This window comes from Bos grunniens, chromosome 10, assembly GCF_055505025.1.
Source record: "Bos grunniens cultivar Pamir isolate PY7600 chromosome 10, Bosgru_T2T1.0, whole genome shotgun sequence".
NCBI classification, from domain to species: domain Eukaryota; kingdom Metazoa; phylum Chordata; class Mammalia; order Artiodactyla; family Bovidae; genus Bos; species Bos grunniens.
This window is the reverse complement of record NC_141174.1, coordinates 67475229-67498119: the sequence shown is the minus strand read 5'-3', so window position 1 is coordinate 67498119 and position 22891 is coordinate 67475229. Positions and strand designations below refer to the sequence as shown.

General features: G+C 50.8%; 1 protein-coding gene across 6 annotated transcripts in view; it reads left to right on the top strand.

Moving 5' to 3' along the window:
- The window catches only part of PAK6 (p21 (RAC1) activated kinase 6), a 39151-nt gene that overhangs the window by 10526 nt on the left and 5734 nt on the right, over positions 1-22891 (top strand). For 5 of the 6 annotated variants that reach the window (XM_086321931.1, XM_086321930.1, XM_086321932.1 and 2 more), the window contains 3 exons: positions 287-404; positions 16339-16547; positions 17414-18067. In XM_086321931.1, the coding sequence (XP_086178057.1) occupies positions 16344-16547; positions 17414-18067 (858 nt within the window). In that variant the 5' untranslated portion in view covers positions 287-404; positions 16339-16343. Of the gene's footprint in view, positions 1-26; positions 155-286; positions 405-16338; positions 16548-17413; positions 18068-22891 lie in introns of those variants that run through there. The other variant, XM_086321934.1, reaches the window with a different exon arrangement.

Below are 22891 nucleotides of genomic sequence, written 5' to 3'. Positions count from 1 at the left end.
GCTTCGTCCAGAGAGCGCCTCGCTAGTGCTGGCGAGGCGGGGCCGGCGGCCGCGCTGGGTCGGAGCTAGGCGGCCAGAGGGAGCGCTGAGCCTACCGCCCCCTGTCCCCGTGCGCTCCGCGGGGAGCCCGCCGCCTGCCCTCGCACCTGAGAAGGTGGCTCAGTCTGAGGCCGGGCAGAGGGGGATGGGGGGCGGTTCCGAAGCCTTTGAATTCCGGCCAGTCGCAAAATCCGCGGGGATACTTACTACCTCGGTCACAATGAATTTCTGATCTGTTTACACCCAGGCCTCGGAGGACTGGCCCTGGAAGGTGTCAGGCCTTCCCCTTCCTCGGTGCCTGAAAGCTCTGCCCTCTAAAGAGTGAGGAGTTGGGAGAAAGAAGAGGCCGGGAAGGCGGCCCAGAGGTGAGTGAGCCCCGGAAGGGTGTCCAGGGGACTTCTCGGGATCTGCGGGAGGCAGAGGCTGGGACAGTGGGCAGGCAGGTGGCCCTCCTGTGCTGGCTCGTTTTCGGTACTGTTAGGCAGTGGTCCCTCCCAGTCCTTAGTGGGCGTGCATTGTTACTTCAACCACCTGCACCCGCAGCAGGCACAGGGCTTCAAATGGCCCGCCCTTGTTCCTGGCCCAGGTCTGATGCCTGTCTGGGGAGAGGCAATGTCACCAAGGCCAGTGCACTGAATTCTTGTTTGGGAAAGAGGTTCCCAAACAGGAGGAGTGAAGCAGGCCCAGCCTTTGGGCTGAGTAGGTCAGGAAAGAGCCCCAGCCAGAGGTGCTTGTCCGCATATCCCAGCCTGCCAGATCACTCCCCAGCTCTCCAACCTGCTAAAATCTCTCCAACTTCACCCACACCCAGTGAGTGGATTCCAATTGGGAGGGAGATGCCGCTGAGGACACCAAGGGCCAAGACATGAAGATTTCCAGTGTGTAGGCTGCATTTTCTCTACCTTGCCTCATTCTGGTGTGTGTGGTTTTTTTTTTTTAAAGATATATTTATTTATTTGTTGACTTTGTTGCTGCACTCAGGCTTTTTCTACTTACAGAAAGCAGGGGCTACCCTTCATCGTGGTGTGCGGGTTTCTCACTGCGGTGGCTTCTCTTGTCGAAGCACAGGCTCAAGGGGGTGTGGACTTAAGTAGTTATGGCTTGGGGGCTCTAGAATATGGGTTTAGTAGTTGTGACACATGGGCTTAGTTTCTCTGTGACATGCGGGGTCTTCCCAGATCAGGGATTGAACCTGTGTGTCCTGCAGTGCAAGGTGGATTCCCAGCCACTGGACCACCAGGGAAGCCCATGGTGTGAGTTCTGCTGTGAGCTCTTCCCGGTCATATGTAGGACTGCAGTGGCGGGCACAGCATTTGGAACTCAGAAAGAGCTGGGTTCAAAGTCTGACTTGCCTTTGATTCCTTAGGCAAGTTACTTTGTTTCTCTCCTAACTTTAATGTAGTTATCTATAACATGGGGGTGATCATGTCTTCCTCACAAGGCAGCTGGTGAAGTGACAATAATAATTGATACAGGAGGACAGCCCCAGCAGGAGCCTACCTGCCTTGCCTCCAGTTTTGGAAAAGGTTAAGCCACCTGAGCCCTCTCTTGGAGAACTTGAAGAATGGTCTGGCTGTGTGGCAAGAGACTGTGGAGGATGTTAGAGCCAAGCAGTGGGAATAGAGTCAAGGCCGAGGGTCTGTGGAGGGTGGGTAGTGAGGCGCCCCTGGGCAGGGGCATTTCTGGAAGGGAATTGGCTTTGGAGGCAGAAACAACAGCATGCTCTGTGAAGCCTTGCAGGGCTTCACCTGTTCATAGGTGACTCTGGACATGCTGTTACCACCAGTGCAGACTGGGCCAGAGAGAGACTCTGGCTTGAGGCTTCTGGTCCTACCTCTGCCTAGAGGAGCTGTGTGATCTGGGGCAGGTCAGTTGGCTTTTCCGGGTGTATCAGGCATCGTGGAAGAGCTTGGGAGTTGGGCTTGAATCCTAGCTGCACACTCACCATCTCAGACAATGACTTCCCTCTAAGCCTCAGTTTCTCCACCTGTAGACTTAGCTCTTAAAATCTACCTTGTAAAATCATCACTGTCATGATCACAGTGTCTGACACATGCTGGGCATGTAATACACGTGTATGTGTAGATTCCCTTTCTCGGCTCTGCCTTCCTCTCCTTGGTCACCGGTCGTCCTAAAAAATATACTCAGTCAACAGGTTTGGCCCATCTCACTGCAGTTTTGTGAACTTGGAGTGAGGAAGGGAGCAACATAGAGATAAAGTTAAAACAATAACTGTAAAAACAGTCTTTTTGTGACTAGGGGACTCTGGAGGTTCTTTGGGCGAGGCATCACACTAGGCTTGTGATGACAATTTGGGCCTGTCTATGTGGAAGCTGATGAAAATCGAACAGCAAAGAGGGGCCAGGCCTGCAGCCCTGCCATGCTTCCCTCTGCCCTTGGAGACAATCCTGTGCCCAGGAAATCCCAGCACTGCCGACTGGGGAAGCGGTTGAGATTCTAAGTGTGTGAACAGAGGTCAGATGGCTGCTCTGGCTTGAGCTGTGGCTGGACCGCAACACGGCACTTGCAGGCTGGAGCCGGGCCCAGGAGGCAGGCCTGAGTCAATATTGACCTTCCCTGGCTGACCAGCCTGACTCTTCGGCCTCTCATTTAGCTGGAGTGTTGACACAAGTGATTGAATGAGACTTATTATCATATTCTTTTCAACAGCAGCCCCATTATCTTTCCCTTGGGGATTCACTAAGACCTGTAGTGTGGGTAGGATGCCAGGGGTGGGGAACCCAGACATTCTGGTGCATTCTGTGCACAGGCCGTCTGTCCTGCACACTGGGCTTCTCTCTGGGCCACTCTGGTGGGGCAGAAGAACCTCAGAGTACTGCTTTGTATCCTGGGGATGCTCTGTCCACATTTCTGCACAGCGCCCTGGGCAGATCTTTCAGAGCCTGTGAGCAGGGGCAGTAAGGGGCACAGCCTGCGTCTAGGACTCACCTACACTGCAGGGGACAATTGGGCAGAAGAGCAAATGAAATTGTCTTCAGGCCCTTTGCCTGGTGCATTTCTAGGGACCAGAAAGGGTGCTGGGGTGCCACCTCTCTTGTCACATGCAGAGGGAAGTTTGAGGCCCAGACTCCTGGTAAGCTGAGGGGGGACAGAGCTCAGCCCTACACGAAGGACGACGAGCTCTGAGGGGACAGAGGGCAGGGGCCTTAGGAAGGGGGACATCCCCATCACTGAATGCATTGGCACAGGCCAGCAGAGTGTGGGCAAGCTCCTACAGAGAATGCCAGCAAGGGATGGAAAATGAGGCAGGGGCTCAGGGGAAGCCAGACCCCAGCAAGTCCTACAGGCAGGCCGTGCAGGTCAGGGGACTAGCAACATCTATTTGGAAAAGCCAGCTAAACGCACAAGAGCAAGGATTCTGTTTTGTTCACCACGATCCCCAGAGCCTTGAGCAGAGCAGATGCCCAACAAATGAAATTTATTGAATAAATGAACGAATAATACAATTTTATAAAATTTTGAGAATAATCTTGCTGACAGATGAGAATACTCCAGTGAAAGACTGGCTTCTGTCCAGGGTATTCTCAACCAGGGGGCTGGTGAGGCACATTCCTTGTCATGGAAGGGTTGGGGGGGGTGACAGTTCCCACAGAGCATGATGAAGAGGCCGGGCAGCAGACCTCAGGGTGAAGGGCCCAGCTCTGGAGGTAACAAGGTCCCCCGTAGGCCCTTCTGTGGCTGGACGGAGGCAGCAGTGGGGCACCTTTGTACATGCTCTAGGACTCAGGGCCTTACCTCTCCTCCAGGTCACAGAGCCTCTTGCGTGACTCTGAGAATGACACGGGTGGGGTGGTAGGAGGTGACAGCTGACTGCAGCTGCATTCACATCAGGGTCTGGGTCCAATTGACAGAGATCTTTCCCTTCTTGGCTGCTTCACTGGGGCAGATCAATCTCTGAGCAAGGGCTTCCTCATCTGCAGAATGGGTACAATAATAGGCCCATCTCACGGGCTTGTGGCGAGGATTCTGTGTGTGAAATGCTCAGCCCAGAGCCTGGTGCTTACACCAGGCACTCCCTGAGGGATGATTACTAAAAATACCCCAAACGGCCCCTCCAACTGGGACAGATGGTGTTTCTCGCCTCACTGTACCTAGAGAAGCTGGCAGAGGTGAATAAATCCATTCCCCTATCACCTCCAGAAATGCTGAGTCCTAGAATGGAAGAGGGGGTCAGGATCACAAGCCGAACTTAGGGACTGCACACCCCGGTCCACGCTGAGCCAGCACACAGCCCTGACAAACCAGCCCCAGGCCTCCCTCACGGGGTCTAAGTGTGCACCCTACTCTCACTCCCTAGCCCTCGGAGGGAGTGGGGCCCCGGGGGCAGTTGCCATCTCTTTTCCCAGTCGTCTGTAGGTGGAGGGGAATCCCACCAGCCTCATCCTAACAGAGAGCTTACAACATCCCAAAGCTTATATAGCCAACCAAATCCTGTTCCCTACGAGTGGCTGCAAACTCCTTCAGGCTCGCTTTCTGGAAAGCACCTTCCCAGCCTGTAGTGTGCTCTTGTGAATCCCTTCGGTGGGGGTAGTGTCCTTTCCTTGAAAAGAATTCAACATATGGGAACAACCAGAGCCCACTGGAAGCCAGGTCTGGGGGTGAGGCAGCCACATTGGACACCAGCTCTTCTGGTGAAAAGCAGAGACCAAGGGTTAAGAAAACAGTTGACACTGGCTCTAGACGGGCCCCAGAGTTACATCCCAAGAGGACTTCTGGCAGGAAGGCAGTCTTGGAGCACATCTGGAGCGGGCAGTTTCACTCCCCAGGGTCTGCCTCAAATGGCAGTGCTCACTGGGAAGCCTATGCTCTGCTTTGTGGTTTAAGCGCAGACTCATGCCTTCGTGGCTCTGCCTTGGGTTGGTGGGTTGGTGGTGCTGGCACCCCAGGCCTGGCAGACAGATGTCTCCTCACTCAGAGGAAGAGCAGCTTGAGAGAGTGACCCACCCAGTGCAGCTGTCTGCCGTCCCTGTTATGGACCCCGGACCAGCTGAGCCACAGCCCCTAGTCCGGGGGCTCCACCACCCGACCTCCCCTCACACCCGTCACCATAGAACCCTAGTATCAGCCACAAAGCTCTGCCCACCCTCCTTGAGCCAGGCTTGCCAGTTGCCTGACTTTAGGCTGAGACCCTACTGAGGGGACGTGACCTGTGCTGGAGAAAATACTCTCCTGCTATTTCTGCAGTCTTTTCGCATGTGCCAGGCCCTGCATCACAGCTGCCAAGGCGAGCTCTTTAGAACACCCGCACCGCCACCATTGCAAAGCAAAACAAAAACAAATCCTGGTTCCAAAGTAAGGGTCAGCTTACAAGTCAGGACAGCATCCATCTCCCTTGGCCTCTGACTCACAGATCAGAACAGGAAAGAACCCAGCAATCTTGGTTGAGGAAGCGGGCCCTGGCCCACCCCCTTCTACACAGGCTGTGCAGGCCCCTTCCTGTTCACAGAGACCTCTGGGAAGGAGACTAACAACAGCCCGAGTCCTTCCGGGTGGGCATGGTGGATGGAGCAGGACTTGGGAATCAGATCTGGGTTCAAACCCCAACTCGGTCATTTCCTGGTTCTGGGACCCTGGGCAAGTTATTCAGCCTCCCTGAACCCCATCTGGATTTGCAGATGATAATAATAATGCCTGCCTCCCAGGGTTGTTGTGAGGATTCAATTAGTTGGTGCTTGAAAAGTGCCTAACACATAGTAGATGTTCAAGAAAAGTTACTTCCCTTTCTCTCTGGAGTCTCCTGCTCCTCTGACATGAGAGTCCCACCCCTCAGTGACCCTGGGCCTGTGGCTCCCTGAACTCTCCCACCAACTCCACCCTCAGTGTTACTGGGTGTGGCAGCTCTTCCTCCAGAAGGCTCTGCCAGGAGCTGACCGGCTCCCCAAGTGCCAGGCTCCGCTCGCACTGGAGGGAGCAGCCGCCTCAGGAGCTGTGCCCAGAGCTTCCTTCTCAGACTGGTTGGGGCAGGGCTCTCCCCTCCTCTCCCTTCCCCTCCCCTTCCCTCCCCTCTCTGGCGATGGTCATTCTTCTCCCACCCAGTCATGGGCCAGCCTGCTGGCTGGATGGTGACTTCCTTGGCCATTCAGAAGAGGAATGTGCAAAGCATTCCTCGGGCTAGAAACGCATCCCAGCCTAAGGAAGACTCCTAACCCCTCCCTCCCCTGGTCTGGCGAGGTGTCAGACCAGAAGGGAGGGGCCGGGGCAGCGGAGTTCACCCTGAACCAGAGCGGCGCCCTGCCTCTGCCCACTTTCTTCTGCCACTGAAGCCCACATAGTTTCTGTCAGGCTGGGCAGGAGGCAAGGCCGGGACTGGCTCTCTGAGGGGACAGCACCGTTCTTCCTGCGTCCCCCTCCAGAGTATCTTCTTCCACTGGGGTGTGGACTCAAAGCGCTGGAGCTGCTGGGTGACAGTTTTAAACGTGGGCGTGGCCTGGTTTGATTTAACCTCAAGGCTGACTCAGCACCCGCCCTCCCTCAGCCCAGAGACTCCTGGGCTTGCCAGAAGGTGGGAAACTGCATGGAAGATGGAGACCTAGGAATGGCAAGGGAGGGCCCCTGTCTGGGCATTCGTGTGTGTGTCTAGGACACAGAACTGGAGAGAGGCACTCAGGTGATTGATACCCAGTGACCTGGCCACATCAGAGACTTAAGTGGGTGCTTATCTCTTAGGAACTCAGTCCTTAGGGATCACTCTTCTTTATTTAAAAATATGTTGTTTTCTTTTGGAGAAGGCAATGGCACCCCACTGCAGTACTCTTGCCTGGAAAATCCCATGGACGGAGGAGCACGGTAGGCTGCAGTCCATGAGGTCGCTAAGAGTCGGACACGACTGAGCAACATCACTTTGACTTTTCACTTTCATGCATTGGAGAAGGAAATGGCAACCCATTCCAGTGTTCTTGCCTGGAGATTCCCAGAGATGGGGGCGCCTGGTGGGCTGCCATCTATGGGGTCGCACAGAGTTGGACATGACTGAAGCGACTTAAAAAGCAGCCCATTGTCTTTACGGAAAATTCAGAAGAGTACAAAGATGGAGTAGGAGGAAATCACCTGGGACCCCACCAGTCAAACGCAACGATAATGAATATTTTGCTACATTTCCCTTCAGACAGTCATTGTGTTCATACTGCATTTACAAATTAATCTTTGTAAAATCTTTACAAAAATCCTTGTGAAATCTTTAGAAAGAAATTACTATTGCTAACCTAGGCCTGCTTTGGACAAAGAAAACCTTGGAGGTTTAATTTGTCCTTGGGACCCATGGGTATGGATAGGTTTGGGCCCCAGCAGGTCAGGGCCTCCAGGAGAGGCCCCCATAGTCACTCACAGCAGACCTAGGGCAGGAGATGGCCAGACTATAGGTTTCCCCCTCCAACCCCCTACCATCACTTTATTATTTTACCTTTCACATTTAGAGCCAGTTAGTTTGGGGATATGATACGAATTCGTTTTTCCGGATTCTTTTTTTTCATATGAATATCTAATTGCTTCAGCTACATTTATGGAAAAGACCTTCAGTTCCCACCATATTGCACTGTCACCTCTGTCGTAAATTAAATGACCTTATGTGAGTGAGTCTATTTCTGGATGCTCTCTTCTGTTCCACTGGTCGACTCATCAATCTGTGTGCCAGTTCCACACTGCATTAATTATGGTAGCTTTATAATCAGTCTTGATATCTAGTAACGTAACTCTCTAACTTTGTTCTTGTTCAAGACTGTCTTGGCTATTCCTGATGCTTAGTTTCTCTGTACCTTTTAGAATCAGTTTGTCAATTTCTTTTTTTTTAATTGAAGGATAGTTGCTTTACAGAATTTTGTTGTTTTCTGTCAAACCTCAACCTGAATCAGCCATCAGATCAGATCAGATCAGATCAGTCACTCAGTCGTGTCCGACTCTTTGCAACCCCATGAATCGCAGGACGCCAGGCCTCCCTGTCCATCACCAACTCCCAGAGTTCACTCAGACTCACGTCCATCGAGTCATTGATGCCATCCAGCCATCTCATCCTCTGTCGTCCCCTTCTCCTCTTGCCCCCAATCCCTCCCAGCATCAGAGTCTTTTCCAATGAGTCAACTCTTCGCATGACGTGGCCAAAGTACTGGAGTTTCAGCTTTAGCATCATTCTTTCCAAAGAAATCCCAGGGCTGGTCTCCTTCAGAATGGACTGGTTGGATCTCCTTGCAGTCCAAGGGACTCTCAAGAGTCTTCTCCAACACCACAGTTCAAAAGCATCAATTCTTCGGCGCTCAGCCTTCTTCACAGTCCAACTCTCACATCCATACATGACCACAGGAAAAACCAGAGCCTTGACTAGACGAACCTTTGTTGGCAAAGTAATGTCTCTGCCTTTGAATATGCTATCTAGGTTGGTCATAACTTTCCTTCTAAGGAGTAAGCGTCTTTTAATTTCATGGCTGCAGTCACCATCTGTAGTGATTTTGGAGCCCAGAAAAATAAAGTCTGACACTGTTTCCACTGTTTCCCCATCCATTTCCCATGAAGTGATGGGACCGGATGCCATGATCTTCATTTTCTGAATCTTGAGCTTTAAGCCAACTTTTTCACTCTCCACTTTCACTTTCATCAAGAGGCTTCTGAGTTCCTCTTCACTTTCTGCCATAAGGGTGGTGTCATCTGCATATCTGAGGTTATTGATATTTCTCCCGGCAATCTTGATTCCAGCTTGTGTTTCTTCCAGTCCAGCGTTTCTCATGATGTACTCTGCATATAAGTTAAATAAGCAGGGTGACAATATACAGCCTTGACGTACTCCTTTTCCTATTTGGAACCAGTCTGTTGTTCCATGTCCAGTTCTAACTGTTGCTTCCTGACCTGCATACAGATTTCTCAAGAGGCAGGTCAGGTGGTCTGGTATTCCCATCTCTTTCAGAATTTTCCAGTTTATTGTGATCCACACAGTAAAAGGCTTTGGCATAGTCAATAAAGCAGAAACAGATGTTTTTCTGGAACTCTCTTGCTTTTTCCATGATCCAGTGGATATTGGCAATTTGATCTCTGGTTCCTCTTCCTTTTCTAAAACCAGCTTGAACATCAGGAAGTTCACGGTTCACATATTGCTGAAGCCTGGCTTGGAGAATTTTGAGCATTACTTTACTAGTGTGTGAGATGAGTGCAATTGTGTGGTAGTTTGAGCATTCTTTGGCATTGCCTTTCTTTGGGATTGGAATGAAAACTGACCTTTTCCAGTCCTGTGGCCACTGCTGAGTTTTCCAAATTTGCTGGCATATTGAGTGCAGCACTTTCACAGTATCATCTTTCAGGATTTGAAAGAGCTCAACTGGAATTCCATCACCTCCACTAGCTTTGTTCGTAGTGATGCTTTCTAAGGCCCACTGGACTTCACATTCCAGGATGTCTGGCTCTAGGTCAGTGATCACACCATCGTGATTATCTGGGTCATGAAGATCTTTTTTGTACAGTTCTTCTGTGTATTCTTGCCATCTCTTCTTAATATCTTCTGCTTCTGTTAGGTCCATACCATTTCTGTCCTTTATCGAGCCCATCTTTGCATGAAATGTTCCTTTGGTATCTCTGATTTTCTTGAAGAAATCTCTAGTCTTTCCCATTCTGTTGTTTTCCTCTATTTCTTTTCATTGAACGCTGAAGAAGGCTTTCTTATCTCTTCTTGCTATTCTTTGAATCAGCCATAGGTATACATATATCCCCTCCCTTTGGACTTCCCTCCCATCTCCCTCCCCATCCCACCCCTCTACAGAGCCCCTGTTTGAGTTTGTTAGCCATACAGCAAATTCCCATCGGCTATCTATTTTACATGTGGTAATGTAAGTTTCCATGTTATTCTTTCCATACATCTCACCCCACCTCCCCTCTCCCCATGTCTATAAGTCTATTCTCTGTGTCTATTTCTGCATTGCTGCACTGTAAGTAAATTCTTCAGTACCATTTTTCTAGATTCCATATATATGCATTAGAATACAATATTTATCTTTCTGTTTCTGACTTACTTCACTGTTTAATAGGTTCTAGGTTCATCCACCCCATTAGAACTGACTCAAAGGTGTTCCTTATTATGGCTGAGTAATATTCCATTGTGTATACGTACCACAGCTTCTTTATCCATTCATCTGTCGATGGACACCTAGGTTGCTTCCATGTTCTAGCTATTGTAAATAGTGCTGCAGTGAACAATGGGATACGTGTGTCTTTTTCAATTTTGGTTTTCTCAGGGTATATGCCTAGGAGTGGGATTGCTGGGTCATATGGTGGTTTTATTCCTAGTTTTTTTAAGGAATCTCTATACCATCTTCCATAGTGGTTGTATCAATTTACATTCCTACCAACAGCGCAAGAACATTCCCTTTTCTCCACACCCTCTCCAGCATTTATTGTTTGTAGACTTTTTGATGATGGCCATTCTGACCAGTGGGGTGATATCTCATTGTCATTTTGATTTGCATTTCGCTAATAATGAGTGATGTTGAGCATCTTTTCATGTGTTTGTTAGCCATTTGTAGGTCTTCTTTGGAGAAATGTCTGTTTAGGCCTTTTCCCCACTTTTTGATTGGGTTGTTTGTTTTTCTGGTATTGAGTTGTATGAGCTGCTTGTGTATTTTGGAAATTAAACCTTTGTCAGATGTTTCATTTGCTATTATTTTCTCCCATTCTGAGAGTTGTCTTTTTACCTTGCTTATAGTTTCCTTTGCTGTGCAAAAGCTTTTAAGTTTAATCAGGTCCCACTTGTTTACTTTTGTTTTTATTTCCATTGCTCTAGGAGGTGGGTCATAGAGGATCTTGCTTTGATTTATGTCATTGAGTGTTCTGCCTATGTTTTCCTCTAAGGGTTTTATAGTTTCTGGTCTTACAGTTAGGTCTTTAATCCATTTTGAGTTTATCTTTGTGTATGGTGTTACTGCTACTGCTAAGTCACTTCAGTCGTGTCCGACTCTGTGTGACCCCATAGATGGCAGCCCACCAGTCTCCTCCGTCCCTGAGATTCTCCAGGCAAGAACACTGGAGTGGGTTGCCATTTCCTTCTCCAGTGCATGAAAGTGAAAAGTGAAAGTGAAGTCGCTCAGTCGTGTCCGACTCTTCGCGACCCCATGGACTGCAGCCTACCGTGCTCCTCCGTCCATGGGATTTTCCAGGCAAGAGTGCTGGAGTGGGGTGCCATTGCCTTCTCCGATATGGTGTTAGGAAGTGTTCTAATTTCATTCTTTTATATGTAGCTGTCCAGTTTTCCCAGCACCATCTATTGAAGAGGCTGTGTTTGCCCCATTGCATATTCTTGCCTCGTTTGTCAAATATAAGGTACCCATAGGTGCATGGGTTTATTTCTGGGCTTTCTTTCTTTTTCCATTGGTTTATGTTTCTATTTTTGTGCCAGTACCATAGTGTCTTGAGGACTGTAGCTTTGTAGTATAATCTGAAGTCAGGAAGGTTGATTCCTCCAGCTCCATCGTTCTTTCTCAAGACTGCTTTGGTTTCCTAGTGTGTGGCGGATTCATTTCGATATTTGGCAAAACTAATACAATATTGTAAAGTTTAAAAATAAAATAAAATTAAAAAATTGAAAAAAAAAAGACTGCTTTGGCTATTCGGGGTCTTCTGCGTTTCCATATGAACTGTGAAATTTTTTGTTCTAGTTCTGTGAAAAACACTGTTGTTAATTTGATAGGGATCGCATTGAATCTGTAGATTGCATTTGGTAGTATAGTCATTTTCACAATATTGATTCTTTCTACCCAGGAACATAGAATATCTCTCCATCTATTTATATTATCTTTGATTTCTTTCATTAGTGTCTTATAATTTTCTGTGTACAGTTCTTTTGTCTCCTTAAGTAAGTTTATTCCTAGATACTTAATTGTTTTTGTTGCAGTGGTGAATGGGATTGATTCCTTAATTTCTCTTTCTGATTTTTCATTGATAGAATATAGAACAGTTTGTCAATTTCTATCAACAGAATTATGCTGTGATTTTGATTGATATTGCAATAACTCTGTAGGTTAATTTGGGAATAATTGATAATTTTATAATATTGAGTTTTCTAACCTATGAACATTCTTTATTATCTTTAATGTTTGATATTTTTCCATGTAGAGACCTTGCACCTCTTCAATTAGATTTATTCATAAAAATCTGATATTTTTAATGTAAAATGGGAAAGGATGTCTGAAGGGTTTTACCTAACAACACCTCTGACATCAAATGAGAAGTTTTTTTTTTCTTCCTAAAATCACTTCTCCAACTCTCTGGGATCAACTGGGTGTTCCATAATGCAGTTTGATTCTGACATTAACTCCTGAAATAGCACAGACCCCTCAGGCTCAGCCCTACAAACTGCCCCCTATTTTGGACTCCCGCTCCAAAGCCAGTACTTCTGAACAGCTGGCTATAAATTAAGTTTCCCACAGCCCTCTTCTCACATTTGATAATTTGCTGAGATGGCTGGTGGAAGTCAAGAAATTACGTTACTATAACTAGTTCACTAGAAAAGAGACAGGAACAGCCAAAGGGAAGAAGAGATTCTGGACTGGAGAGGGGAAGGGCATAGAGCTTCCATGCACATCAGCCTTTCAGCACCTGGGTTCATCAGCCCTGAAACCTATCCCGGAGGGGTTGAATGGCAGTTTCATTAAGTAGGCACAATCGATTAAATCGTTGGCTATTGATGACTTTGGAGGGGGGTGCTGTGCTAGGTCTTCCTTGCCGCATGCACACTTTCCAGTTGTGGCTAGTTGCCCTGTAGCATGTGGGATCTTGTTTTCCCTCCCAGGGATCAAACCCTCATCCCCTACATTGGAAGGCAGATTCTTTACCACTGGACCTAATGAATAACTCAGTCTCCAGGCCCCTCTTCCCTTTGCAGAAGTAGGAGAGGGTGAGGCTGAAAGTTACAACAGTTTTATCACTCTGGGGATTCCAGGAGTTTTAAGAGCTCTGTACCAGGTATGGGGGTAGGGGGTAGGGTTGGGGGACAAAGCACAAAGGTCTATTTCCCATTGTACCATAGAATTTTTTTTTTTATTTCCTTTTCTATTTGTTTGTTGCAGGTATGCAAAAATACAATTGATTTTTTTTATACCAATCTTGAATTAGGGACTTTTAAAATTCACATTTAATCCCAAAAGATTATGTGTAGATTTTTCTCTGTGCAAAATCATGTTGTCTCAAGCAGTGTTGGCCTTACCACCATTTTGGATGAGTCCTGGAAGCCTCCCTTTAGGTGTGGATTTCCCACTCACTAAGTGACTGGCTCCAATTCCTAAATCTCTGCTTCCCCTCCCCTGAAGCCTGAGCTCAGTTCACTGCTTCTGTCAGCTCCTGACCTCCCACCCCAACTCCTGGGCCCTAGGACCCTGCACTGTCTTCCTTTCCTCAGGCCCTTCCTGATACCCGTGGGAAGAACTTTATTCTGGAGTAGTTGTTAGGGTGATTTCGGAGTCACACAGACCATTTACTAAAGATGCCATCTCTGCACATTCCTGCAGCAAATGCTGGGCCCTTGAGTGGGGCCAAGAAGTTAGGGTGTGGGGTGTTCTGGGTGGGGTTGGGGGGAGTATTGTTGTTAAGTCGTTGTCCGACTCTTTGTGACCCCATGGACTGCAGCACACCAGGCTTCCTGTCCTTCACTATCTCCCAGAGCTTGCTCAAACTCATGTCCATCAAGTCGGTGATGCCCTCCAACCATCTCATCCTCTGTCGCCCCCTTCTCCTCCTGCCTTCAATCTTTCCCAGCATCAGGGCCTTTTCTAAAGAGTTGGCTCTTCCTATCAGGTGGCCAAAGTATTGGAGCTTCAGCTTCAGCATCAATCCTTCCAATAAATATTCAGTTAATTTCCTTTAGGATTGACTGATTTGATCTCCTTGCAGGAGGGAGTATTAGCCAGCTCTTTTTCAACTCTTGGCTGTTCCCTGCACCTCTAGAAGAGTTCACAGAGTAGGGAGGAGAGTGAAACTGTCAGCTGAGCTAATCCAGAGATGTCTGGACAGATCCAGAGGGTCTGAGACGCTCTGAGAACAGAATTGCAGAACTGAGATTCTTCTGTAGCCAAAGACCACCAGGAGGAGGTCAAGTTTTACCAAACCATGAAGAGTCTACATTGTGGAGAAGTAGCAAGGGCCCTAGTACCAGAAATCACGCATAACCCCTGCCAGGTGACTCCGAAGGATAGGGGTTGGGCATCACTTCCAGACTTGTATCTGCTCAAGTTCTGCTGTCTGCAGGGCCCTGAACTGAGAGGATGCTCAGAGAGGTAACAGAGCAAGAGAAAAAGCCCCTGTTTCATGGGAATCTGCTCACTTAACACTCCCTAAACCTGTGTTTTATCTTTTATTAACCCCACTTTAAAGATGAAGAGTGCTGAGGGTTACAGAATTTATGTAGCTTGCTCAGAATTTCCCCAAATTGGTGGCAGACTTCCTGCCTCTCTTCTATAACTCAAAGGTATATTTCATTCTAAAGTCCTTGGTTCTTGGAGCTTCTGCACATGTGGCTTTGCCTGATGGGAATGTTTGATAGATTCCTGAATTTCAAGGTCCCCAAAGTGATGGCCATTCCAAGAGGTATGACCTGGATTCAGATTGATTCATTCTTGGTGAATGTGGAGAGGCTGTGGCTGTTTGAGCCCCCTTCCCTCCAAGTGGGCACCAGCTCCCTCCTAGATCTGTGACCTACTCCAGAACCTGTGAAAGTAACCAGGAAAATTCTGCTTCCAGAGCAGAAGCAAAAAAGAGAATGCCATGTTCTGATGCCATGAACATATTCAGTTCTGTGGATAGATGAATGATCCAAGCATTCAAGACACAAAACGTGTCTTGTTGAAAGTGACCTTTATAGCTGACACAAGAGCCTACTGAGTGTCTTTTGCACACACACCCCCCACCCACATACACACACAAACCCATTGAGCTATTTTGAGTCACATCAGATATAAAAGTATTTGAGTGGGTACCCCAACTGTGTCTTCCATCACATGTGGTCCCAGCCTAGGGCTCCCTGAAGGCAAGGCCAGAGCAGCACTTGGAAGGGTCAGCGCTTTGCCTCTTGGGTCTCCAGTCTCTCTCACTCAGATCTGCATGCCCATGTCACTCAGAGCTGTTGATGGAGCTTAGTAGGGCTTTAGGTGGTGGTGGTTTAGTTGCTAAGTTGTGTCTGACTCTTGCGATCCCATGAACTGTAGCCTGCCAGGCTCCTCTGTCTATGGGATTCACCAGGTGAGAATACTGGAGTGGGTTGCCATTTCCTTCTCCAGAGCATCTTCCCAACCCAGGAATCGAACCCAGATCTCCTGCATTGCAGGCAGATTCTTTACTGACTGAGCTATGAGGGAAGCCCCTTAAGGCCTTAGGCAAACCCCCAACTGCAAAGTAAGGGATGGAGGTTTGACTGCAGGGGATGTTTTGTATAGTCAGAGTTCTGAGACCAGAGAGAAAGGAGCCCAGGCGGAGCTGGGCTGTCTTTTCCCCCTAAGATAGTGGCCCTCACCCTCCCCAGCAGTGCCCTTGGCTCAGGGCCTTTCCAGAATTAGGGCCAAGCACCTGGGGACCACGAGGGTCCTTTTAGCTTGGTCCCTGACTGGGCAGCGTGCCTGTGAATCAGCAGCTTGCCTTTCTGTGAAGGTGCATGTCACATTGACAGGTTTGTTTTAGAACCATCCTGGGACAAACCCGAGTTGACTGTGATATAAAAGAAAAAACAAACAAAAACCTTTAATGCACAGTTGGATTCAATTTGCTAATTTTATTTAGGATTTTCTTTTATGTTCATAAATGAAGTTGGTTCACATTTTCCTTTTCTTGTACTAGTCTTATCTGCTTTAAGAATCAAGATCATGCTTACTTCATAAATGCGTTTGTGGGCTTTCCTCCCTCTTCCCCCACCCCCCTTTTAGCTCTTTGACGGTGGAATGATATTTGTCCTGTCTTTGGATCTTATAAAAACACACCCCCAGAGTCTGCGTGCTCGGCAGGGGACTTGGCGCAGACAAGAAAACAGACACCTCTTTTCCATGTTTGTAGTCTGTGTTGGCTTATTTATGGGGCTCTTGCTACTTCTGGGACCTCTCTGTGGGGAGCTAGCCCATTCCCCCAAGGAAGAGGCCTGCGAGGTGGGGTAGGGGGAGCCTGGGCTGGTATGGGCGGGGGGTGTGTGCCCAGGAAGGGAGCCTGGGCTGGTAGGGGTGGGGGTGTGCCCGGGAAGGGAGCCTGGGCCCCCAGCACGCGCTGCAGCCCCCTGTGCTTCCCTGGGGCCAGGCCCCTGTGGAGCCAGAGCTCAGCCTGAGCCTCCCCATGCAGGCACCATGTTCCGCAAGAAAAAGAAGAAACGCCCCGAGATCTCGGCCCCACAGAACTTCCAGCACCGCGTGCACACCTCCTTCGACCCCAAAGAAGGCAAGTTCGTGGGCCTCCCCCCACAATGGCAGAACATCCTGGACACGCTGCGGCGACCCAAGCCCGTGGTGGACCCTTCACGCATCACCCGGGTGCAGCTCCAGCCCATGAAGGTGAGGCGGGCGGGAGGGCGGAGGGTGGGGTTCAGACCATCCCTCTCCAGGGAGGGCAGCTGGCAGGACCACCCAGGCACCTGAGGAAACGTGACAACCAGCTATCAGTTACCTTGTTTTCTTTCCCTGCTAATCAGCCTCTTCTCTTCTCCCTAGGGAGAAGGAGTCTGGTTTGAAGGGGGAGGGGTATCCCAACCCACAGGGTGGGAGGGTTGCCAGATTTAGCAAATAAAGATACAGGAGGCCCAATAAAATTTGAGTTTCAGATAACAATGAACAATCTTTAAGTATGTCCCAAAGCAATATTTGGACCTGGGGCTCTCACAGACCAGGGGGATTACGTTGTGTAGGTCAGGACACAGTGTGATGAAGATCCTCACAGGGATTGGGGTCAGGGCCCTGGCGGGGTTTGGAGGGCACAAAGCCCATGTATGTGGAGGAAAGCGTTGGCCTGGAGCCTCTCCCCACAGAGAACTCTGCATGCCCCCTAAGAAGACCACAGATAGAGCTGGAGAATGGCAGTGAGCTCCAGGCAGGGTCTGAAGTCCCACCAGCTCCCCAGGCTCAGCCACCCACACCATCAGGCATGCTGGATTAAACACTGTGGTTACTCACCTGTCTGCCCTGCCAGAGTGTGGAGCTCTTGAGCCCATGAGAATGAAGCTTCTTCTTTTATGCCCACCCCAGCACAGACCTGGCCCTCTGTGAGCCCTGGTAAGGGACTGAAAAATTAAGGAACAGGTAGATGATGCAGCAAGCAAGGTCCTCAGGTGTTCCTCCTCCTCCAGGCCCCCCTCTCTGACCTGACCCCCACCCTCCACCATGAACAGGAGGCTCACCACACTCTTCCTCCACCCCTCCCGCAGACGGTGGTGCGGGGCAGCTCAGTGCCTACGGACGGCTACATCTCCGGGCTGCTCAACGACATCCAGAAGTTGTCAGTCATCAGTTCCAACACCCTGCGCGGCCGCAGCCCCACCAGCCGGCGGCGGGCACAGTCCCTGGGGCTGCTGGGGGATGAGCAGTGGGCCGCTGACCCGGACATGTACCTTCAGAGCCCCCAGTCTGAGCGCAGCGACCCCCATGGACTCTACCTCAGCTGCAACGGGGGCGCACCAGCAGGACGCAGGCAGGTGCCGTGGCCCGAGCTGCAAAGCCCACGGGTCCTTCCCAATGGACTGGCCGCCAAAGCACAGTCCCTGGGCCCTGCCGAGTTCCAGGGTGCCACACAGCGCTGCCTGCAGCTGGGCACCTGTTTGCAGAGTTCCCCAACTGGGACCTCACCCCCTACAGCCACGGGCAGGCGTGGGACCAAGACTGCCAGGCATGGCCCCGAGGAGGCCCGGCCACAGTCCTGCCTGGTGGGCTCGGCCGCGGGCAGGCCTGGCGGGGAGGGCAGCCCCAGCCCTAAGACCCAGGAGAGCAGCCTGAAGCGCAGGCTGTTCCGAAGCATGTTCCTGTCTGCTCCTGCCACGGCCCCTCCAAGCAGCAGCAAGCCAGGCCCTCCAGCACAGAGCAAGGTAGGTCAGGCCGGGGCCCCTACTCTCACCAGGGTAGGCAGCTGGGCCCACTGCATCCACTGGGGACACAGGCCCTGCCCGCCTTTCCTGCTTACATGGTCAGGTTGGGGGAAGGCAACAGATCATCAACTGAGGATTCTACCCTGAACCAGCTGAGTGCTCCTTCTCCAAAGGCTTAGCACATGTGCGTCAGAGGTTGCAAGCCAGGTCACTTTGCAGGGGCTTCTGAGGGGCTCCAGTATGCCCCAGCTGATACTCCTGCTTTCTGGAATGTGTCTAGGCAGACCACACAGGGAGGCAGGTATGCCCCCTGAAAAAGCAGCACTTTTAACCACAAGCCCAGACCCTCCCCTGCCTCCAGTGACCAGCAACCCCTACCCAGGCCCCAGAAGAAGTAGGTGCTCTAGGACTTAGGGGGCAAGGTCTCTCTGGCTCTCTCTCTTCTCAGATCTTCTTTTGGCCTCAACCCCTGCTTCTCCCAGGGCTCTCCTGAGGTCAGGCACAGCCTCCCTGCACTACTTCTCCCATAGGCATTCAGAAATGCCCTTCTCTAGTGAGGACTTCTTCCTCCTCACTCCCTCCCTTCCTCCCCTCCTTCCTGCCTACCCTTTTTCTAGTGGTTGCTGCTCTGTTTAACATTTCTATAATTATTTTTTTCTCATATTGTGTGCCCTGTGAAAAGTTAGAGGATTGAATTTGCCTGGGTCTGGGAGCATCAGGAGAACCAGCGTTCAGCATGTGTGACAGTATCAAATGCACACATTTTTCTTGTTAAAAAGGAAACAGTGAATGGAGCCCTAATGGTGACATTTCTTGGCAGGCAGAGAAAGCTTTGGCTTCTTCCATACCGTATGACACGCCGTCCATGGTGACAGTAACATCCTTTCCCATTTGGCAGATGAGAAGACTGACTCAAAGAGTCAGCTAGGGGTGGGGGGCCCTCTGGGCTCACACCTCCTGCTCATGAAGGCCTTTTCACAAAGGCATCTTTTAGCTTCTTCCTAAGGGACAGGCAGAAATGAGCTTAGGCCGCAGCATGAGCTTGTTGCTGTTTACTTGCTAAATCGTGTCCGACTCTTTGCGACCCTGTGGACTGCAGCCCACCAGGCTCCTCTGTCCATGGGATTTCAAACCAGGCAAGAATACTGGAGTGGGTTGCCATTTTCTTCTCCAGAGAATCTTCCAGACCCAGGGATCGACGTGTCTCCTGCTTGGCAGGCATGTTCTTTAGCACTGAGCCACTAGCGAAGCCCACGAGGGTTATAGGTCAGATCTAAGAAATAACCAGCACAGCAGCCTGAGTGACAGAGTCTCCCCTCCCAGATGGTGCCTCTGTGTCCCGCCTGAGCGTGGGGGACAGCGGGGTTGGGAGTGACCTGGACCCTCAACCCCTTCTAAGTTGCTGCCAGCCAGAGGAGGTCTGGGCTTCGTGCCCTCCAGCCCCCACTGGGACAAAGGACAGTGGGCTGGGATCCCCTACAGGGCTCGGTTTTGGGGAGGAATAGATGAGACGTGGCTTGATATGTCATGTGTGAAAACATGAGTGCCTGTGAGCGGGTGGAGGGGTTTGGAAGGCTGTGTCCCTGGGGAGACATTCCCCAGAAAACTAAGGAAGGAGCAGGACAGTGCATACCACCAGAAAGTGCACTTAGAGGGTCTTGATGGAGCAGGGAGGTGGTTTCAGGGATTTGGAAAAAAGGGGGTGTCAAAACTGGCACGCATGGCCCAGAGCTTCCTCCTGCACCCCACAGCAGGGGGCCAGGCCATCCCCCATCTCTGCACACTTCACCAGGCACCTACTGTGGGCTGCTGCTGCAAGGGGTGCAGCGTCTCCCCTGTACCTGTGGAGGCAGGTGGCACTTGTCTGGCACTCAGAGACACCACAGTTTGCAATCTGGCCCCCTGGGCACACCCTTCTGGACAGATGTTCTCAGCCAGGCTCCTAAAAGGCAGGGCCAAGACTGCCCCTTAGCCACTCTGGGTCCAGGCTTCTCAACCTTGTACCGCTGACGTCTGTAGATAATCCTCTACGGTAAGGACTCTCCTGTGTATTGAAGGATATTCAAAAGCATCTCTGACTGCTACCCTCTAGATGCTAGTAGCACCCCTCAGATGGGACAACCCCAAATTCCTCCAGACATTGCCAAGTGTTCCTCAAGGGAAAAAATCATCCCCAGTTGAGAACTACTGCCCTCGGCTCTTGTGCCACTTGGTCTGCAGTCACTCACTTTGACCAAAGAGCAAAAGAGGACCCAAGGAGGGACAGGAAGGCCAAGGAGGTAAGACAGAGCTTGAGGGATTTAGAAATGGCCCCACTTAGTGGCAGAAAGGCTGAGTCAGAAAGACCTCAGCAATCTGCAAACCTGGGTTAAATACCTGCTGTGTATCATGTACTCCATTAATATGCCAAGAACTCCCAGTCAGACCACTGCATAGAGGTGAGAGGTCAGGCTGACCTGACCGGGGCTGAAGTCTGCTTCCTACTGAGTGACTCTGAGCAAGTTACTTAACCTCTCCGAGCCTATTTCCTCATCTACAAACGTAGATAATAATATTACCCATGGCTTAATAAAACAATCCACAGGGCCATGAGCATTAAATGAGATAAGGCACTTAATGCCCTTGTTAAAGTGGTAAGCCCTCTGTAAATGGCTTTATTATTTCTTAAATATTATGAGATGGCCTCTGCCTGTGCAGCCCTGACAGAACAGCCTCCTGAGCCCACAGCTGGAGAGCTCGGCCCTGTTACCACAGCCCAGGAAGGGAACATGGGGCAGCGTTGTAACTCCACGAACGACTTTTCTTTCTAGTGGCTTCCTGCCCTGCAAGAGGCCTCAGTCACACAAGTAACTCCAGAATTAATCCAGAGTCCTTAATTAAGTCCACGTTTTGTTGCCCTTTCGCTTTCTTGGAGTGGTTTAACAAACTTCACCCGGTCCTTTCTGGTGGCTCTGTGAGGTAGAAGCTCCCTCCTTGTGGAGACAGGCAGCAAAGCCCACAAAGGGACACTTGGGACCAGACCCTGCAGAGGTGAAGACCAAGCCTGGCCCACCACCCCCGTGTCCTAGACCACATGGGTGCTGGCCTCTCCACTGGGTCCACCCCCTGTAACCTCGGGCCCTGAGCTCAGGGTCTCCGTGGGGGCCTTGATGGCAGAGAGGAATGAAGCCCCCTCCTCAGCCCCTCTGCATGGCCTGTCCCCACCCTCCCCGTGTCCACACATCCTCAGAGCAGAGAGCTCATGCAAGAAGCTGAGAGGCCGGAAGGAATGGGAAATTGTCTGCCTTCCTTAGAGATCCAGGGTGGAGAGAGGTCAAGGGCCAAGAGGATAACGTTGAGGGCAACTTTAGGAGCTTTTCACGTCCTCAAGCTCCGCCCACACCAATGCTGCTCAGAGAGCACATTTTCTGTATTAAATCCGCCTTGGCCAGCAGGCAGCCTTTTTACAGAGCCTTGGGCGCTGCTTCTGGGTGACAGGGCATGATACTTGTGTTCCTGGTTGTGGCCGCACAGCCTCAGTGGTGGCCACGCTCCCTCTACCCCTAGACCCAGCCCTCCCATGGGCTCCCCGCAGCCATGAAATCACAGAGCAGCTCAAATTACGGTTCAAGCTCCTCCCACCTCAAAACCCAGTGCTAGTGTGTTAGCTGCTCAGTCATGTCTGACTCAATGCAACCCCAGGGACCAAGCTTCTCTGTTCATGGAATTCTCCAGGCAAGAATAGTGGCGTGGGTTGCCATTTCCTCCTCTAGGAGATCTTCCTTACCCAGGGATCGAACCCGGGTCTCCAGGGCCTTGTTAAAATGCAGAGTCCCTGCTCTCAGAACCTACTGAGGCCATTCCCAAGGCCCAGGACTCTGCATTTTATCCAGCTCCCCAGATCAGAGGAAACTGGGGCTCAGAGAGGGGGACTGGCATAGGATTCATGGCAAGACCAGAATCCAGGTCCTTTCCTGACCCTCAGCTGGAGGTCCCACTGCTTCACCACAACAGACTAGGGAAAGGCAGGTGAGGGTTGGGTACTGGCGGGGACATGGGACAGTCTACCTACTACACAGATGTGCTCCCCAGGCAGGGGTGGAGTGGTCTCAGCGGTCCCAGGAGGCGTTCCTGCTCTCTCACCTCGAGGACTGAGCTGAAGCCAGGCACGGCCTGCCTGAGGCTGGAGCACGCCCAGCGGGCACATGGGACTGGGGCTGGCAGAGCAGCCGCGGCAGTGGCATCGTGCACTTGCTCAACTAGGCCAGGCCAGGCCAGGGATTGGGGTGGGGGCTCTGAAGTCCAGGGGGAAGGGATGCTGAAGAGGTTGAGAAGGCTCTGGCTGAGCCTGGTAGGACCCAAGGCCCAGACTGATGCAGCCCAGCCCAAGCTGAGTGCTTGAGCAGATTCTCTGGAAGCTGATTCAGTTGTGAGGGTGAGGGAGGGCCAGCACCCTCTAGGCACTAAACAAACCATCTATGAAATGGGCTCTGAGATGTTCTCAGAAGGTCCCTGTGCAGCTCCTCAAGTGTCCCCCCAATAGGTCACTTTGGGGGATGGCCCTCTCCAGGTGCCCTTGGGTGATGTTGTGTGGTACTTTACCAGCTTCTTGAGGAAAACCCAAGGATGGGACCCTTTCTTGCTGTGGCTGCCAGGAGGGCTGGAGCTGTGTAGGGCTCACTGGGGGCCCAGTCTGCACTCAGTTCCACCTTCTCTCCCTCACTCCCTGCCAGAGATCAGAAACATGGGCCTGCTGCCCTCTCTTCCTTGTTGGGGGATACATGGGAGTTGCATGTATCACCCAGAGGGGCTGCTCCAGGGAGCCCTTAGGAAACCCTCTCACCC